The following is an 18,036-nucleotide window of genomic DNA, read 5'->3' as shown; positions in this document are numbered from 1 at the left end:
AGCAGTTTTAATGATCATAACTACCGCACGGCTTCATCCGATGCACGCGGCGGCCCCGGCGTCTCGGCAGAGTCGGTTGCAGAGTTCACACCTGGAACGAAGAGGCCGCAGCCGCGTGGCAGCGCGACGCTCCACCCGCTCCGAGCAGTTTGTGCCGCGTCGAAGAGTCAGGCGTTTCACAAGTGTAACGGAATACAGAAGTCCAGAGCCCGGGATTTGTCCTGCCTGCCACAGCAGCGTTTGAAACGGAAAACGTTCCCTGAGGCCCACGGGGCTGAGGGTCAGCGACACGGGGGCTTCGGGTGCTCTTGCACTTCAGGTGGGTCCGTGGGAAATGCTGGTGGTGGCCGGGAGCGCAGGCAGGACGCGCCGCTGGGCTCCGGCACCGCCAGGGCTGCCCGCGGGCGCGGTTAATGCAGCCTCTGAATCCCATCAAAACCAACCGGGCTGCCCTGGCGGGGAGGACGAGCCCAGCCCGGCAGTGGGGGGCGCGGGGGCCGGAGGGACGCCCCGCCAGACAAAGCGGCGGGCGGGAAGAGCCCCGCCTGACTTCAGAGCTGATAAAAGCTGGTCTTCCATGTGGGAATAATTCCGGTAGCACACCAGCTGCCTGTGGCACTGCAACCTGATGCGGAGCTGGCACTCAGAGTACTAATAAAAGGTCAAAGTAACCAGGTATTCCAAACCTGTGAGTAATGTGGCAGAGGAGCCAAGCCCCGATACCCCGCACCTGTGTGGCTGGACAGAGCGCGGGCGGGAGCGCCAACCGGAGCCTGAGAGAGCGGGGTCTAACGAGCCCCGAGCCGCTCGGCAGGGTCTGTGTGCGGGGGTCGCAGCCCCGTGTCCGTCTGTCCGGCCGGCCGGCCGGCGCGCGGCCCGCGGCTGCCCCCTGGCGGCTCCGAGCGGCGCGGCGGCCCCGTGCGGCGGGAGCGGCGCTGGACCGGGGTTCGCGGCCCGAGCGCTGCGTTCGGCGGGAAAACCCGCTCCCCGCCGGTACAGGAGTCACTTGTACGTGTTGGAACATAAATGCGTTTGCCCTGCATCCATTTCCTTTGCCAAGTGACCGGTGATATGAGGAACTGTAATAGGAGAATGTATTTTTAATGCATTTCCTGCAGGTTTCTGCAAGGGAACGCAGTTCCTGGGTGACTCACTTGCCACAGAGGCAACAGACCTCAGGAGAGCTACTAATAGGCAGGGTGGGTTCTTTAATCGACTGTTCTTACGAGCTCCATCCACCGCTTTGATTAGATTAATCTCATTTATTTTAGCCAAGCCATCCAGCTGAAATCCCAACAGAGGAAACTGGGATTTTGAGCATTTCGGGGTGAGCGCTTCAGTACCAGGCAGCGAACTCCATAGGGACATTTCCAGCTGCCCTTTGATTGCCTTGGGAAGCTGTGCCCCTGCTCAGCACCCCGGAAGGGCCCGTTGGGGCTGCCGACCTGTCTGCACCACGCGCGGCGTTTCCCGCGGGAGCAGAGGGAGCGGGGGGTCCCCACGGGGCGCCCGCCCACCCGCCGCGCGACCCCCGGCGCAGCGCGGCCTCGTCGCCAAACGCAAACGCCTTCGCCAGCGAAGGGCAAAATGGGGTTTTGTTTAAAAGATGGCATTTTTTCAAGCCTGACAAACGTGAAAGTCCCATCCAAAGGAGTCGGGCCAGCAGTGAAGTTGGTCGGTGTTTATACACCCACAGAGGCAGCTGAACCGAACGTCCCGGTGTGTCCTGACCCAAATCGCTGGGAGCAAAGCTGAGCAAGCACAGTGCACTGAGCTGCGAGCAGCCACCAAAGGCTCTTTGCAAAGGCAAACCCTGTCCTAACGGGAGAGGCAAAGCCCAGCTGGTGTTACAGCCCCCACTTCAGCAAACCGAGGGAATGTGGCGTTAGGAGCCGCAGCTGTGGCGCTGTCACAGCCCTCGGCAGGAGGCGATCGGGGCAAAGTGCTGGCAGGTGGCTGGGAGGGGGGAGCGGGGAAGCCGGAGTTTCCTCTGAGCCACCAGCCAGCAGAGCTATTTTTGCTGGAGCCCCTGGGACACCAGACAAGGTCGGGATTGTGTCTGTGCTGGACGCTGGTGCGAACGCGCGCGCGGGCGGCCGGAGCTCGCGGCTTCCCCGCTGGAACGGAGCGGCCGCGTCGCCTGGTCAGGTGAGCGCTCGTCTCGGTGTCCGCTGCTGCAGCCCCTGGGTTTGGTCTGGGAGTCCCTTGGAGCGGGGAGCGCTGTGGCTGTGGTGCAGGTGTGCAAGGTGTGTGTGTGCCCACAACGCACCACGTGCTTTGCCCATGACTACGGCATCTATTAATTCCACCCCCCTAAGTTGGTGTGTGACCTTTTCCGTGACACAGCCCGTGTGCATGAGCTGGCTGTTCCCACCTTGGTCACAGCACACGTGTCCGAGCTGTGGGGACCAGCCACTCCGAGCAAACCGTGACCCGTCCTGCGCGGCCCGTGTGGCCGGCGCCGCGTCCCGCGGCATTTCAGGCCGATCCCGTCATCCCCGCACTTCGGGGACGGGCTGGCGCTGGGTAAACTGAGGCTTGGAGGGGTTTGGCTGCTGGTCACGTAGGTGGCCTGGCCGCGGCCCAGGGGACGTGCGCGGAGCCAGGGGACGCTCCTCGCGCACCTCGCACGCCCTGGGTCTGCAGTCGGCTCCGGGCTCCCCGTGCAGAGCGCCGGTTCGCTGCGGTGCTGCTGGCTGCGTGAACTTTGCATTCGCTGGCTTCACTTGATTCTGGCTCAGGAGAAGCTGGCTGGGGCGAAGCTGCGGGACGGGGCGCCCCAAACCACACACAGCGCGCAGGGAGGGATTTCGATCGAAAAAAAGTTCAAAGGTGTTTTTGGCTTAATGCGGTTTATCTAAATTGCTTTATGTTCATTAATCTGGATTAACACAAATGCTCTTGGAACGGCTGGGAAGGGACGAGGACAGACTTTTCCAAAAATGAGAAGTTTGAGCTGGAATAAAAACGCGAATGGGTCCTGTGTTGTGCTGAGCGCGTGAGCCCCGTGAGCAGAGCGGGGCGGGTTTGTCCCTGCTGTCCCCGGGTCGCCCTTGGCACCCACGTACCCCGACGACTGATGGGACCAACGGGCTTCCCCGCTGCGGCGGAGGATTAATCCCCCGCTCTGTCTCGGGCGACCCGATCCCCGTTTTCGGCTGGCGTGCCAGGGGGTTGGACGATTAGTGAGTGAACTCCAGGGTAACTTGGCGGTCAAGCCCAGATTTGGGGGCGGTGGGCGCGAGGTGACCCGGGAGCCGCGTGACGGGGCGATGTCCTGGTGATCCCCGTCCTCTCCCTTCCCCGGCGCTGGGATTAGCAGAGATTTTACAGCTCAGTGGCCACCTCATGTTAAAATTCGTTTTGCAATGGCTCAGCGCCCCGGCCCCTTATCAGGAAGGACATTTTAGGGCTTTTATGGCCGTTTTGCTTGTCAGCAGGGCAGTGGGTGCCTGTGGGGAACCTGTCCCTGAGAGGGGTCACCCCGTGACTTCCCACCCCAAGAGCACCCGGTGTGGAAAGGGGGGTCCCGCGGCTCCGTTCCTCCCGTTGCTGGGGACAGTGACACTTTCCACCGTCACCGGGGCACTCGGGTGCCGTGGGGAGGGGCTGGAGCCCCCTCGGGGAGCAGCAGGCCGGGTCCGTGGGGCCGCAGCCCTCGGCGCCACCAGCGGCAGCGGGGAAGCGGAGCCGGGATGGAGCTGCGGGCCGGCGCTGCCCGAGCCGGGGACTCCGTCCTCCCCTGCAAACAGCACGTTAACTATTTATCTGACGTGTTGCGGCTGGTTCGTTCTTCACCCGCTCCCCTGATCAGAGGGAATGAATGTTGCAGTGTGCAATAATGTTCATTTCAGGTGAGGGTAAATATAGAAAGGAAAACCCGCTGAGAGCAAGCCATTTATTTCTGCATTTGGAAGCCTCTGCTCATAGACAGTCAGTCATACCCGTTTGGAAAATCCCAGCGTGGTTTTCTTGGCCATCATAGAAGAACATTTACTTTCCTGTAGGTTAAGAAGTTCGTTTTAAATGAAAGAAAATAATAATGGCGTCTGACTTGCAGCTGCCCCGGGTGCCCGGGGTGCGGGCGCTGAGCCGCTCTGGCTGCGCGATCCCGGCGCCCTGCGGGAGCCTTCGCTGGGTTCCCTTGCCCGGTGCTGTCGCGGTGCTGGGGGGGCAGGGTGCGGGGTCGCTGGGGCCGCGCGGGGTCCGGGCTCGGACCGCAGCCCCGCGTCGCAGCGCCGGCTCCCGCTCTCCGGTTTTCTCGGTCAGTAAAGGGTCTCCCTGTTTCCCGACAGCCCTGGGGTTTGGCTCGTTTGCCTTGGTTTGGGAGGCAAGAGGCAGTTAAGTCTCCTGGAAGAATGAATTAATTAGCAAATGCCTTTGGTCAGGTCAGCGCCCGGAGCGGCGCTCGCCCGCGCGAGGCTCGTGTTACGCTGCGTGATTTAAGAGCCGTACGTACATCATCCCCCAGGAACCCTTTAAAAGAGAAAAAGCCTCCCCAAAACGCGATGTTGACTCTAATGGTGGCGTTTGTGTAAGCAACAAAATATTGACACGTTGGCTGGGGTCTGGCTGGGGCTTCTGGAAATGAACTGCTGCCTTGTTAACCTGGAGGTGGAAACGCAAGTGGGAAGGTGAGTGTCATCTTACCCAAGGCGGGCAAATAAAATCACCGCTTTACTACGGCACGAAAAGCTCAGGAATTAATAGGTTTTCTTCTGCCCGCGGGGGTTGGATTTATCCCCCAGTAAGATTCATAAACTATTTTAAGGGGAGAAGTGCTACTTTTAAACACGTGTGTCCGGATGCCGCGTTACGCGGTGCCGAGTTGACCCTCACGTTCCCGCCGGGTGGCCGGCGGGCGCAGCTCTGCCCAACAGGCGCACCCACACCCGATCAGCGCTCTGGGTTTGCTCTTGAAGGGAATTAAGCACAATGTGTTCCAGCAGCTTCTGTCAGAAATGCATTTCAGGCCTGAACCTGAACTCTGAGCTGGGTTTTACCTGTGTGGGACATAAACTGCGTTTAAAATAAAGCACCTGCTCCAAAGCCACGCGTGGGGTGAAGCTGAAGCAGACGCACAGAGCGCTGCCAAATCTGTCCGGGGTGCGACCCGGCGCACCCCAAAAGGCTCCTGTTGACTTCGGTAGCTGTAAGAGCTGTTACCAGGGTTTCTTCTGTAGGAAATACGATTAACGGAGCTGTAAAGAGCGATACGCTGCTCCCCTCGCTGCCCAGAGCCCCTTCCTGCAGCGCACCCGGCTGACGTGCACGTGCTGGTGGAGCAGCGGGGTGGACAAAGCCGTGGAGCGCACAGCGGGTCCGACCCGCCAGCAGCGATACCAGCGTAATTATACACACTCCAGTGTGATTTCCCAGTAATTATTCTGGAATAAAAGCCTGCCTATTTCTGTAAGAGCTTATGTCACTTGGAAAACTGTTATAAACTCGTCTGGAAAAAGGGACCCTTATTCTGGGATAAGTGTGGTTAGTGGTTAGCTGGGAACGGGGCTATTCCTGGCGCTGCCATCGACCTTCCCGGTGACGCCGCGCCAGCCGCCTCACCCCGGCGTGTCACCTCCTGCTGCAGACCGGGAGCCACGGACAGGGGCTCTCACCGCACGGCGCTTGGGGAAGCTCCGTCACACTGGAAAAAAGGTGTCACAGGGTGACAGTCACTTAGTGCAACTCGGTGGGTTTTCACCCCCCTTGGAGGGACCTCAATAAAATTGTAGGTTGGGGAAAGGAGGGGTGTATCGGGAGCTGGCGCTGGGGACCGGCTGGGTCGCCGGAGCCGGGGCTGTTGGCACGTTACTGGAATACAGCGTTTTCTTCCCTGGTTATAAAAATAGTCCATTCTGTTCCGCGTTTCAGACCGCAGCCCTCGCGAGGGCATCGAACCGTCTCAGCTGCTGTTTGCTCCAGCCAGATGTGCCCCACGTGTCGGGGACGGTCCCGGCGTCCGTCACCCGGCGCTGTGGGCGAGCAGGGCGGCCGGTGCTGCTCCCGGCGCTGTGCCCGGTCCTGGGGCCGGAGGGAAGGGGCATCTCCTGTTCGTGGTGCTGTGCCCTGTCCCTCCTCCAGACCCCGCACGGTTCAGTGGCGGGTTCTGTGGGCACCATGGGAGTTGCGCTTCTGCTGTGACTTCACAGCAGCTTCTCGCACGGCCTCAGAAATCCCTCTTGGCTCCAGCACCGCGCAGATCTGCACGGTCAGAGCTGACGATGCGGCTCCTTCGTAGCATATGGCATTGAATTCGTGCTGGAGGCGGGGAGGTCTAGTTTCCGAGTTTATTAGCCCAGATAGCGCAGGGTGGTTCCCAAGCTGGGGTTTGTCCGCTTTCCCGAAGCGGGCGCTGCCCGTGGAGCGGGGGGACTGACGAGGGGGCTCCCGCGGCCCCGTCCCTGCGGGCTCAGCGCCCGCCGGGCTCCAGCCGAGGAGGAGAGGAGAGAAGCAGCTTTTCCCAGCCCATCAGTGCTCCCAGAGCCGTTCGGCCCCTCTCGTAATGAAAGCGGTGGAAGCCACAGAAACGCTGCAGCTGGTGTGCAGAAGGTGCCAGCGCACTGCCCGGCTCCGTGTCCCCTCCCGGTGGCTTTGCCGGAGCCGCTGACCCTCCCGGCAGCCCCGGCTGCTGGAGTTCCCTGGGAACCAACAACGAGCTGGCGAGGGCTGGTCCGTCGGGCAGAATGTGCATGGGAGGCTTCCAAGCGCAAATGTGTGTGTGCTCATGGGGAATGAATTGCCTCTTGCCCCAAGCCTTGCAGCTTGAGGAAAACAAGGGCTCTGGGAATGACCTCACATCGCCTCCCGGGGAATGTTTTGCCAGATGAAGGGGGAGGCAGCATCAAGACACAATGTATGTATCTCTCTCCCTGTGTAAACATCCCTGTAGCTGCAGAAGCCTCTTAAAACCGAATGAGAAGAGAACAGCTGCTTTGATCTGTGGATGTGGTTGTTATTTTCTAAGTGCGGATCTGTTCTTTTTTAAATTTTGCTTCAAATTAAAAAAATGCCTGTTGTGATCTTTTGCTTTTATTTCTTGGCTGAGGACCGGAGCAGGGTGCAGTAAATTTTCATTACTCCCCATGTAACCGGTTCAGCATGGTTGACAATCCTTGCCGGCTCTTCAGTGCCGAGCACAATGGGCTGAATCTTCTGGCCCTACATGAAGCCAAAGCAAATGAATTTTGCCCAGAAGTGCACGGCGGGGAGCGGAGGCGGCGGGGGAGGGTCCTGCACCTCCTCCCCACCTGGAAAACCCGCGCAGACACTCGTGTGCCGGCTGTCCCGAGGGGCTCCGGGGCTCCCGGCTCCGTGCCAGCCCTGCGGCAGCCGGAGCGGGTGCGGAGCCGCTGCACCGAAGCGCCGGGCTGTCCTGTGGGCCATTCCAGTGTGATTCATGGCTCTCCTTCCAGAGCCGCTGGGCGAGCTCAGGAATCTCCATCTGCGCGGCGCGGGGGACGTCCCTGCGCTCGGGGCACCGCGGCGCCTGGCCCCAGGGGCTCCGCCGGCCCTTCTGCTCACCCAGGCACGGCCTTTTGGAAGAAAGAAAGCTTAGATAGACATATATATCTTTATTTATTTTTAAGGGAGTTTCTGGACATCAGCAGCCCACCCCAACCCTGCTGCTCTGCCGTGGTGCTTTGTAACCCCCTTGCAGGAGCCAGATGTGGGGTTCATGTCTTTGCTCCACCCCAGTGCAAGGCACTGGTTTAACTGGGAGCACACGAGCGAGGCACTTGCTCGTTCCCGTGTGGCTGCCCGGTGTTTTGGCGTTTTGATTACATACAATACTGTGTATTTAAGACTGGTTTATGGGTGTTTATACTAATGCGTAAACCTGTAATTTAGAAGCTTGGTTATAAATCAACATTGCTAAAGGTCTTGTCCCTCGTGCCTTGAGATCCGTCTCCAGATTTAGCAGACAGGTTAGAGAGGAGGCCTGTTTACTTTTCCTCGGGTTATGATGATAAAGGATGGGAGCTGGGCTGCGGGTCCCGCTCCAGCGCGGCAGCTGAGCACAGTGGAGAGGTTACTTATTGACTCTGCTCTTACAGCCGCCGTAAGGGAGACTTGTGTTTACATGGCAAATCCCAGCCTGGAAAGTGAAGTGGTGCCACAGCTGCTGAGCTGGTGCTCGCGGGAGGCCAGTGACGCCCCCCTCGTGCTGTTCCTGGCTTGCGCCATCCTGGGACGTGAGCTGCATGGACCAGGGCCCCTTCCTGCTCGCTCTCCTGCTTCCCGGGAAGGGGTCGGTGCCCGCGGGGTCTCAGCCCCTGATGCTTTGCGTGGGGAGGCGCTGGTGGCCGGCGGAGCTGTGTGGGTGCGGGATGCTCTGCGGGAGCGCGATACCCGCCCTGGCGGGGCCCCGGCGTGCAGCTGAGCGCCGGGGGCTGCGCGCTGCTCCCCCGGCCCGCTGCGCCGTCTGTCCCTGCAGAGCCGACCGGGGGCCGCGCGTGTTGTAGGGAAGGCGTAAGTAGGCACAGGGGCTCCTCAGCATCCTCCTGTCCTGCTGCAATCTGTCCCTCTGCTCCGCAGCAGGACGGCAGCTGGAGCGGGATGTTTCCCATCGGCTCCAGCCCCTGTGTTTGTACGTCCAAGGGTTTTTGGGACAAAAGAGCATGGCAGAGGGGGGCAGCGCGGCGGGCAGGGTGGCAGCTGGGGGACCCCCGTCCCCGGGCAGGTGGAGTCACCGCACACGTCTCCTGGCCCCGCTCCCGGCCTCGGCTCCCGCTGCAGCTCCCGGCTCGGGGTGTCGTGTCCGTCCTGGCCCCAGGAGCAGAAACGCCCCGGGAGAGGCAGCGGCGGGGGCGGCACAGGGTCCCCTGCACCCCGGGACAGGCTGTGAGCAAACAAACCCCCCTGAGCATTTCAGAAAGGTCTTTTCCGTTCCCCCTCCACCCGTATTTCCAGTGCCCCCCCCTCGCCATCAGCGGGGCTGCTCTCGGGTCCCCTTTCCCCCGCCCGGCGCCCCCGGCCGATGGTGCTGCCGACCCCCGCCAGCCCGCGCCGTCTGAAAACTCTTGTTTGTGGGGTTTTTTCCTTATATATATAAGTGTGTTATTATTTTTTCCTTCCCCGGTTCCTCTCCGGCCGCCCCCGCCCCTCCCGGCCGCCCCAGCCCGGCTGCCCGCGGGGTGCGGAGGGTCCGGGGGGGCCCCCATTGATCGGCCGGGCCGCGCTGACCCCGCTGCTCCCGGGAAGCAGTCGCCATGGCTACTGGCCCTGCTGCTCCAGCGCAGACTGTAAATTCCTGCAGGCAAAGCCCGGCCTGGGGGGTGCGAGGGGGGAGCCGGGAAGGAGCAACCAAAGCCAAATAGAAAGAAAGAAAAGGCTGGAGAAAAGGGCGTTGCTTGGATGGGGCTCTCCTTTCCACTCCCCTTTCTCAGGTCCCCAGCACCAGGGCAAGGCGCCCGCTCCCCCTCCAGCGCCGCTGCTGCTCCCTTGCAGAACTGGAATTGGCTGGGATTATTTAAGGAAAAAAAAAAGAAAAGAGAAAAGGAGAGGGGATCAGAGAGAGGGCGATAGAGTCCGCTCTCCTCCAGCTGCCTGGGCTCCCTCTCTCGCTCTCTCTTCAGCAACACCAAGAGCCCAAACTGAACCCAGAGCAGCTTTTTCCATCAGTTCAGTTCCCTTCCCTTCGCTCCCTCCGTCTCACGCGCGGCGAGGAGGGAGCCCCGTCCTCCTCTGGTTCCCTTCGCGCGCTCAGCCTCTTGTTTCCTCTAAAACACTAGAAAGCCCCTTCTTGCCCCGCTGCTCCATGCAGGCTGGGATTGCAATGGGAGCCCTGCAGACTGCTGGATTGCCCATCCTGCTCCTTCTCCTGCACTCTGGGATCACGCTGGCAAGTAAAGCCGGTCAAGGTAAGAGAAAACCTCCCTGGCGCAGGTTCGCTGTTCGATGTGTGCGAGGCAGCCGGACCTCCTCTTTGGGTCTGGGGTTTATGTGCAGAAATTAGCAGCAATAACAACAAATAGTGGAGGGGATTTAAAACGTTGCTTGCAGATATTCTTGCCTGCTGCCTTTGATTGGGGCTGGTTTTTGTAAAGTCTTTAATGAGCTGCGTTTCTTACGCTTCCTTTTCTTGGTCTGGACTCTATCTCAAGGCAGAGGGTGCAGAGGTAGAAAATTAAGGGGGTGCAAACAAGTTGCACCCATCACCGGGAAGATGCCTCTGTCTGGAGGGGCTGGGGGCGGCTCTGGTTCGGGGTCTCGCTGCCTGCGGGACGGGCAGCGCGGGGCTCGTCCGGGCGGGCGCCGGGCAGGGGGACGCGGCAGCCGCGCTGAGGTTCCGCTCACGTCTCAAACGTTGTGCTGTAGGGGCGCGGGCTGCAGGAAACTTGGGGGAACGGAACACAGCAAAGCCTGAAAAAACAGGGGAGCCCTTTCCCCACCTTAGAACAGAGAAGTACGTCCTGTCGTTATCAGCCAGGCTGGCTGTGTGGAGCCAGAGCTGCTCCTTCCCAAACGTACACATGCAGCCTTATGTATGGTCCATCTATACCTTAGGTTTTCTGTAGAACCTCTATATTTAGCTTGGATTTTTCTCTACACACGCGCAGGAGTGCGCACACACAGCCCTATGTGCATGATGTTGGCTGCCTTGAAGGGGTTTTTCTCCTTAATTCCCCACTACCTATACAATCTGTTGGGAGGTTTGGTTGTTTTGGTTTGGTTTTTTCCATAGCACTCAACAGTATGTGAGATACATCAAGCCAGCTTTGGCTCTTGCTATCGTAGTAGCTGCATGTTTACGCGTACGGTGAGATTCAAGAGAGCGTGGACGGAACGCGGGAGCGCAGGGTGCAGCTGCAGATCTCTTGTGGCATCGGCAGCCGGCGGTTGCAGCCGCGCGCTCGGTCGCCCTGGGCCCCGTCACCGACAAAGTTAGGAGGAATTTCAAGGCTATTGTCTTATCGGGCTCAAAGTGTTTCTACAACAATAGGTGACTTTTCGGGAGGGCAGTCTGGGCCAGCGCCGGGAGACTTCCAGGGCAAAGGTTTGGTAAGAGGGCGTCCAGCTTCACGTGAAGTTTTATGATTTAGGCTTAGAAAGGAATGCTTAGGTTTTTATCCCCCCTCAAATTATCTTGAGTGTATGCATTGCTTTCATTTCTTATCATAATATTTATTTATTAAGGCCTTTTGGTTTCCAGTTCCATTTAAGCCTGAGCCAGAATTGCATTAAAATAGCAAAGTAAAATTCCATCGTGCAGAGACTTGACAGATCCCTCCGGGGCAGGAGAGGGTGGAGAGGGGTGAGCCCGATCCTGCGCCGTGAGCCGGATCCTGCGCCGTGAGCCGCCCGCGACGGCGCTGGCACCGGGGCTGGAGCGCAGGGTTAATCCCCAACCGCGGGGGGGGCGCGGGCCGGGGCCACGAGCGCTCTGGGCAGGGCTGGACCGCGTCCTCTTTGCATGGGGCTGAACTCGCAGACCCGGCGTCACCAGTGGCAGATGAAACCATGTTTTTCCTAGAAACCCACTATCGCCCGTTTTTCTGCATGCACAGATGTTGCTGAGCTCTTAGATGCCACCCCATGCACCTGGGGCACGTTTTAGTGGGATGTTTCTGGAAAGCATCGCACATCCCCCCCGAATCTGTGGGGTGATGCCCCAAGGACGAGGTTCACAGCACCCGCGGCCCCTCTGGGGACAGCCACCCTCGCCAGGCGCCTGTCGCGGGCTGGGGACAGCTCCTGTCCCCTCGGAGGGGCTCGTTTTGCTGCGGCGGCCACGCGGTGGGTAGGGTTCGCCGGCTCATTCCCCACAGCGCGTTGCCCCGGCCGGTTTGGTGTGCAGGGCGGGCGGGGGCTGGCCCGGGGGTGTCCGCAGGGCTGTTGGGTCACTTTGTGGCCAGGGAAGCCCCTGACACGCACGGAGCTGGGATGAGCCCTCCCTGCGGTCCCCGCGCTGAGCTGCTGCCGTGCCCGCACCTCCCAGGGTTTCGGGCAGACGACGCCACCCCCAGTCCCACCCCAGTGTCCGTCAGTCTGTCTGGCAGGAGCATGTCCTGAGCTCCCGCTCGCGCAGAGCACTGCCCATCACGGGAGGACGGGGCTGGGGGCTGCGGGTCTGTCCCCCTGTGTCCCGGGCAGCCCCAGGTCCGGCCTGGCCGGGCTGCTCTGGCTGTGTCCCCCAAACCGGGGAAGCGTCCCAGGATTTGCCACCTTTTCCTGCAACCGAATCGCACGTCCCCTCGGCAGCGCCGGGCAGGGCGGCGGGACACGCAGCCGCCCCCGGGGTCCCGGCCCCCGTGCGCAGCCCCCGCCGCCCGCCCGGTGTGGTGTCCCCAGCCCAGCCCGGTGTCACCTGTGGGACAACCCGCCCTTTCGGCTGGTGACCCGCAGCGCGTCCCGCGCGAGGGCCGTTCGGCGGGATGCACCTGCAGACCCTACGCCGCCAGGGCTGGGTTTTATATATGTATTTTTGTAGGAGTCTAAAATTTTCCAATTGCAGCGTGATGCCGATTGATTCCCCTCCCACCTCTGCCAAACCTCCTCCCCCGGCCCCGCTCCCCTCCCTCGTGCGCTCACAGTGTGCGACTGTTGTGCTGTCCCCCCACCCCTCTGAAATATGAAATGTAAGACTGTAAACATTTCAGCGTGCAGCGGTTCAAAGGGGATCTTTGACTACGGGCGCCTAACGTGCCTGTACCGAGATTAAAAAGAGGAGCGGGGGTAGGGAGGAGGGAAGAAGACTGTTTTTGTATCTGCCAACGGGAGTATAAATGTTCAGACACCTCGAGTGTTCCCGAGCAGAGATGTGTCGCCGTCTCCAAGCTGCTCAGGACTGCGTTTGGGGGTTTTTTCTTTTATTTTTATCTAGATTTTTCCTTTGCAGACAGTCACACCGGAGCAATCCATTTAGGAAAAAAATATGCATGAATAACCTTAACCTTCACTTTGAAAATTATTAAGTCCCCAGAGAGGCTTTAGGAGAAGCCTGGGATGGGAAATAGAGTTTGCTCTCTGCCGCGATGCTGGAGGAAGCGCAGCCGCTTCCCCGCGGAGATCTCGCGCCTGTTCCCGAGGCTGCAAACAAACAAACACGCATTTTGGAGGCAGGGCAGGGTCAGTCCGATAAGCCAAAGGAACATCAGCAAGGACGGTTCCCGGCAATGGACTCGCTCCGGTGCAGAGCGTCAGCCGCTCTGAGGGCAAACGGAGCCGCGGCGCCCGGGTTGACGCCAGCGCTGGGATGGGGACGGGGGAAGCGTCTCCAGCCCCGGGTGCGCTGGTGGGTCCGGGATCCACCAGGATCCCAGCTGGGGCAGGACGTGGGGAGCTCAGCTCTGCCCTGCAGGAGTGGGGGGCTGATGGGGGGAAAAGGCCCCTTTTGGAGTGCTGCCAGTTTTGGGGGAGCAACACCTGGGGCGACAGGTGCGGAGCAGAGTCTGGGCAGGGGCAATGGGGTCAGCAGCTGGGACCCCCCAGGTCCTGTCTGCGCTCGTGGCTCCTTGTCCCCCACCCGTGCTCCGCTGCCAGCGCCGCGGCTGCGGGGAGAGCCGGGGTGGAGTCCCCCCGTGGGGCTGGCACAGGGTCCCATCGTGCCCTGGGACACAGACACCCCTCTGGCCCAGGGACCCTGGCACGGCACCCCCGGCCCAGAACGAGCCATCGCGGAGCACCTGGGTTGGGATCTCGAGTTCAGCCGGTGCACCTTTGGCCAATTTAAACCAACACCCCCCGGAGCAGCTCTCCCCGGGCAGCCCCGGGGGACGCCGGGGGCCGCGCCGCAGCCATGCCCCGGGCAGCGCACATCGGCCCTGAGGGTCCCCGGGCGAACAGTGATTAATAAACTGCACCACAGTGTCTGAGGTGGTTATTAATACCCTGGTAAAAAGAGCTACTGAAGCTATAAAGCTTTAATTTGGCATTAAGGCCAAGTGGAAACTCCGTGTGTCTGCCAACAGCTACACACACATCCCTATACAGACAGGCTGTTAATATATATGCCTATATAAAAGTAAAGAATAAAATTAATTTGAAAAAGAAGCTGAAGTGCTTGAAGAAGAATGAAGAAGGACAGTGGTTTTGTCTGTTCAGGGCTTTTCTGGCAGGTTTTTGCTTCCTCGTCTCAGCCCCCTCCTCAGATTTACTGGTCCTTTCAGCCTGCAGATAAAATCATCTTTTGCTATTTATTCTTTTAAAAAAAAATAAGGAAGTGCGGAAAGAGCCTCAGTCCAGGCTCTAAAAATACCCGAGCTGTTGCTTTACCCTCCGTCACGGTCACGAATCGCGGGCAGTGTGACGCTGCGGGCGCGCGCGTGGGCCCCGGTGCCGTGGGCTCTGCCACCGCCGGCCCCGCCGGCCCCGGTCACGTCCCTTCGCCTCCCGTGGGCGCGCGGTCCCGGGGCCGGCGGCCCCGCGCTTGGCGTGCTCGAAATGGCAGTGGCGTTGGAACCGGCTGCCTCCGCCGCCTTTGAAATGGAGAATAAAGCTGCAGCTGGAGCGGAACGGGGCCCAACAGCCCGCGCTGGAAAATCCCACCCACAACGGAATAAAAAACATGGCCCGAGGCGCGGGGCGCGCGCCGCAGCCGCCCGCCCCCCCCGCACCGCCCGGCGCGGCCGAATTGCCTCTGATGAGCCCCGGTTAGCCCCGCGGGGCGGGCAGGGCAGGGGCTGCCGGGCACGGGGGTCGGGGGACCCCGATGGGACCCGGCATCTTCAGCAAAACTAAATTTCGCCCCTGCTGCAAAACCCTCTGGTTCTGGGGATTTGAGGCATGATGCGCCCATCTGCATCGTCTGGTTTGGGCTCATTTCAGGCAACTTTGGGTGCAAAAGGGTGTCTTTGATTATTCATGCAGGAACAGGAGTGAGGGACTGTAGGGGTGCAGGTCTGCAGGGATTCTGCACCCCAAAGAACCCCCCGTGGGTTTGGAACCTGGGCTTCAAACCGTCCCGTCCAGCAGGGGCGAGCGGGGGCGCCCGCGCGTCTCACCGGAGCGAGGGGGCGGGAACGTCCCTCGGGAGCTTTGAAATCTCCGCTTTGCTGGCCTGCGGATGAGTCCCCCCTGGGGCACCTGCGGCGGCTCCTGGGCTGGGAACGGCGCTGCCCTGGCCGCAAACCTTCCCCTGGTGGGAAACTCCGCTGCGGCCGGGAAAGATGCAAACACAGTTTTTCAGAGAGCTTTTGCAGTTCACCCATCGCTTCTGCAGGACACGTCTCGCCAGGAGAGTTCGGCGTCCTGAAGCGGGGACGGGTGCGAACCCCAGGAGGGCTCCCGGGGCGCTGGGGGGGGGTGTTTGCTCACTCCTCCCACACACACACACTTTTTCCCCTTTTTCTGATCCTGTAACCTTTCAGAACGTCTCCAGCTTTGGAAAAATTACAGAGTGGCAAATTTATGTTTTCTTTTGTACTTTTGCTGCTGTGTAATCTTCCCAAAGTTAGAGAAGTTTTGTACTTGCAGAATGGAAAAAAAAAGAGAAAAAAAATAATATGCATGCGTGAGCGGGAAAGGCACCGGATCGTGTGCAGCCCACGTGGGTGCCGTTCATTGTGTGCAGCCCGCGTGGGTGCCGTTCATTGTTGTTCAGCCCCGTGTGGGTGCCGTTCATTGTTGTTCAGCCCCGCGTGGGTGCCGTTCATCGTGTGCATCCTTCATGGGTGCCGTTCATTGTTGTTCAGCCCCGTGTGGGTGCCGTTCATTGTTGTTCAGCCCCGCGTGGGTGCCGTTCATCGTGTGCAACCGCGTGGGTGCCGTTCATTGTTGTTCAGCCCCGCGTGGGTGCCGTTCATTGTTGTTGAGCCCCGTGTGGGTGCCGTTCATCGTGTGCATCCCGCGTGGGTGCCGTTCATCGTGTGCAACCGCGTGGGTGCTGTTCATCGTGTGCAACCGCGTGGGTGCCGTTCATTGTTGTTGAGCCCCGCGTGGGTGCTGTTCATTGTTGTTGAGCCCCGCGTGGGTGCTGTTCATTGTTGTTCAGCCCCGCGTGGGTGCCGTTCATTGTTGTTGAGCCCCGTGTGGGTGCCGTTCATCGTGTGCATCCCGCGTGGGTGCCGTTCATCGTGTGCAACCGCGTGGGTGCTGTTCATCGTGTGCAACCGCGTGGGTGCCGTTCATTGTTGTTGAGCCCCGCGTGGGTGCTGTTCATTGTTGTTGAGCCCCGCGTGGGTGCTGTTCATTGTTGTTCAGCCCCGCGTGGGTGCTGTTCATCATGTGCAGCCCGCATGGGTGCCGTTCATTGTCTTTGAGGGCGAAGAAGGAAAAAGAAACAGAAAATCAAACAAACAAACAAACAAGTGAGATTTCTGGCAACAGGCTATGAAAATGTCAATGATGTGATGGCTGATGGACGCTGCACGTTTTGGGTAGGCAGTGATGCTCTGCCGGGTGCAGGGTGGGCAGTGATGCTCTCCTGGGTGCAGGGTGGGCAGTGATGCTCTGCCGGGTGCAGGGTGGGCAGTGATGCTCTCCCGGGTGCAGGGTGGGCAGTGATGCTCTGCCGGGTGCAGGGTGGGTAGTGATGCTCTCCCGGGTGCAGGGTGGGCAGTGATGCTCTCCCGGGTGCAGGGTGGGCAGTGATGCTCTCCCGGGTGCAGGGTGGGCAGCGACGCTCTCCCAGGTGCAGGGTGGGCAGTGATGCTCTGCCGGGTGCAGGGTGGGCAGCGACGCTCTCCCAGGTGCAGGGTGGGCAGTGATGCTCTGCCGGGTGCAGGGTGGGCAGCGACGCTCTCCCGGGTGCAGGGTGGGCAGTGATGCTCTCCTGGGTGCAGGGTGGGCAGTGATGCTCTCCCGGGTGCAGGGTGGGCAGCGACGCTCTCCTGGGATGCTGCAGGGCGCGGGGTGGTGGCAGCGTGGTGGCACTGTGGCCAGGAGCAGGATGCCGGTCCCCATGCCGTCCCGCCGTCGTCTCCGCCGCGGTGGGTCAGCCTCCAGCCCATGATTAATGGCCCAAGGGAGGCCATGGTGGCCGCGGGCCATAGCTAATGTCAAATAACAAATATGAATGCGGGCTGTAAATATTTATACAATGCGCAGGCACGTGCCGCCTCCCCGGTGCAAAGGCAAAGCTCTTCTCCCGGCGGGTGACTCACATCTCCCGGCACAAACCCGGGGTGGCCGGGACAGGGCCTGGGCCGGCACTCCCGTGGCCATGGCCCCTGTCCCGGCAGGGCCGCCTGTGCCTGGCAGGGACGTTTCGTGTCTTTGGGGACATCCCAGAGCGCTTCTCCTCTGGGGGTTGCTGAAAAGGAGCATTTTAAAGGCAGCTGAGAGTTTCACCAGCCTCAGGCATCTCTTTCTGGGGTACAGGGAAGCCGAAGGGACCCCCATGTCCCCCTTCCCTGGATGTCCCAGGTACCACAGTGCTGCATCCCAGATTAGCGGGTTGAGGGGCAAAGGGGGCTGAGTGGGACACGGATTTCGGCTGTACCCGTGATGTTTTTCCCAGTTCTCCCTCCTGCTTCCCGCTCCTGGCTCCCAGGTTTATTTAGTGCGGTCCCTGCTAATTCGTGCACATTCCTCCCGCCTAAGAATAGAAAGCGATGACGATTATTTGGGTGACTGGTCGGCTCAGGAAATGGCTAATTGGAGACAGAGACTTTCACCTCTGCCTGGGCTGGCTCCAGCCTGGGCTCCGGGTGCCTGAGCGTGCTTCCTACCATCAGACTCGTGAGAGGGTTGGGGGTCCCAGGGTGGCTTCTACAAGAGTGGGGACACGGTTGGTGCTGTTTGGGAACAGACCCACGGTGTCCCACAGCGAGCCCATCACCCGTTGCATCAGGGCTGGGTGCAGCGGAGCTGTGAAGGAGCAGAGCAGCGGCGTTTCTGCCCCGAGCCATTCGGGTTCACACGAGGGTTGGAGAGCTGGGGGCTCCTGGTTCCATTGCCCCTGTTCTGCCCATTGCTCCCCTGCCTCTCCCCTCGCAGACGTCGACGAGTGCGTGGAGGGCACCGACAACTGCCACATCGACGCCATCTGCCAGAACACCCCCAAGTCCTACAAGTGCATCTGCAAGTCTGGCTACACCGGTGATGGGAAGCACTGCAAAGGTAGGGACACACGGCCCAGCCGGGGCCCCTGCA

General features: G+C 60.5%; 2 protein-coding genes across 4 annotated transcripts in view; one reads left to right on the top strand and one right to left on the bottom strand.

The window, feature by feature from the left end:
• The window catches only part of LOC309448191 (small ribosomal subunit protein eS10), a 242,828-nt gene that overhangs the window by 144,525 nt on the left and 80,267 nt on the right, over window positions 1–18,036 (bottom strand). The window lies entirely within an intron of this gene.
• The window catches only part of ANKS1A (ankyrin repeat and sterile alpha motif domain containing 1A), a gene marked incomplete at its 5' end in the record, with an annotated part of 75,913 nt that overhangs the window by 57,276 nt on the left and 601 nt on the right, over window positions 1–18,036 (top strand). For 2 of the 3 annotated variants that reach the window (XR_014185737.1, XR_014185738.1), the window contains one exon: window positions 6–658. Coding sequence is in view for 1 of the 3 variants with exons in the window: in XM_082069482.1 (XP_081925608.1) it covers window positions 17,881–17,986 (106 nt within the window). Of the gene's footprint in view, window positions 1–5; window positions 659–17,880; window positions 18,004–18,036 lie in introns of those variants that run through there. The other variant, XM_082069482.1, reaches the window with a different exon arrangement.

Source organism: Streptopelia decaocto (assembly GCF_964273445.1).
Source record: "Streptopelia decaocto genome assembly, chromosome: 19".
NCBI classification, from domain to species: domain Eukaryota; kingdom Metazoa; phylum Chordata; class Aves; order Columbiformes; family Columbidae; genus Streptopelia; species Streptopelia decaocto.
The sequence above is the reverse complement of the archived record's forward strand: the minus strand, read 5'-3'. Positions and strand labels throughout refer to the sequence as shown.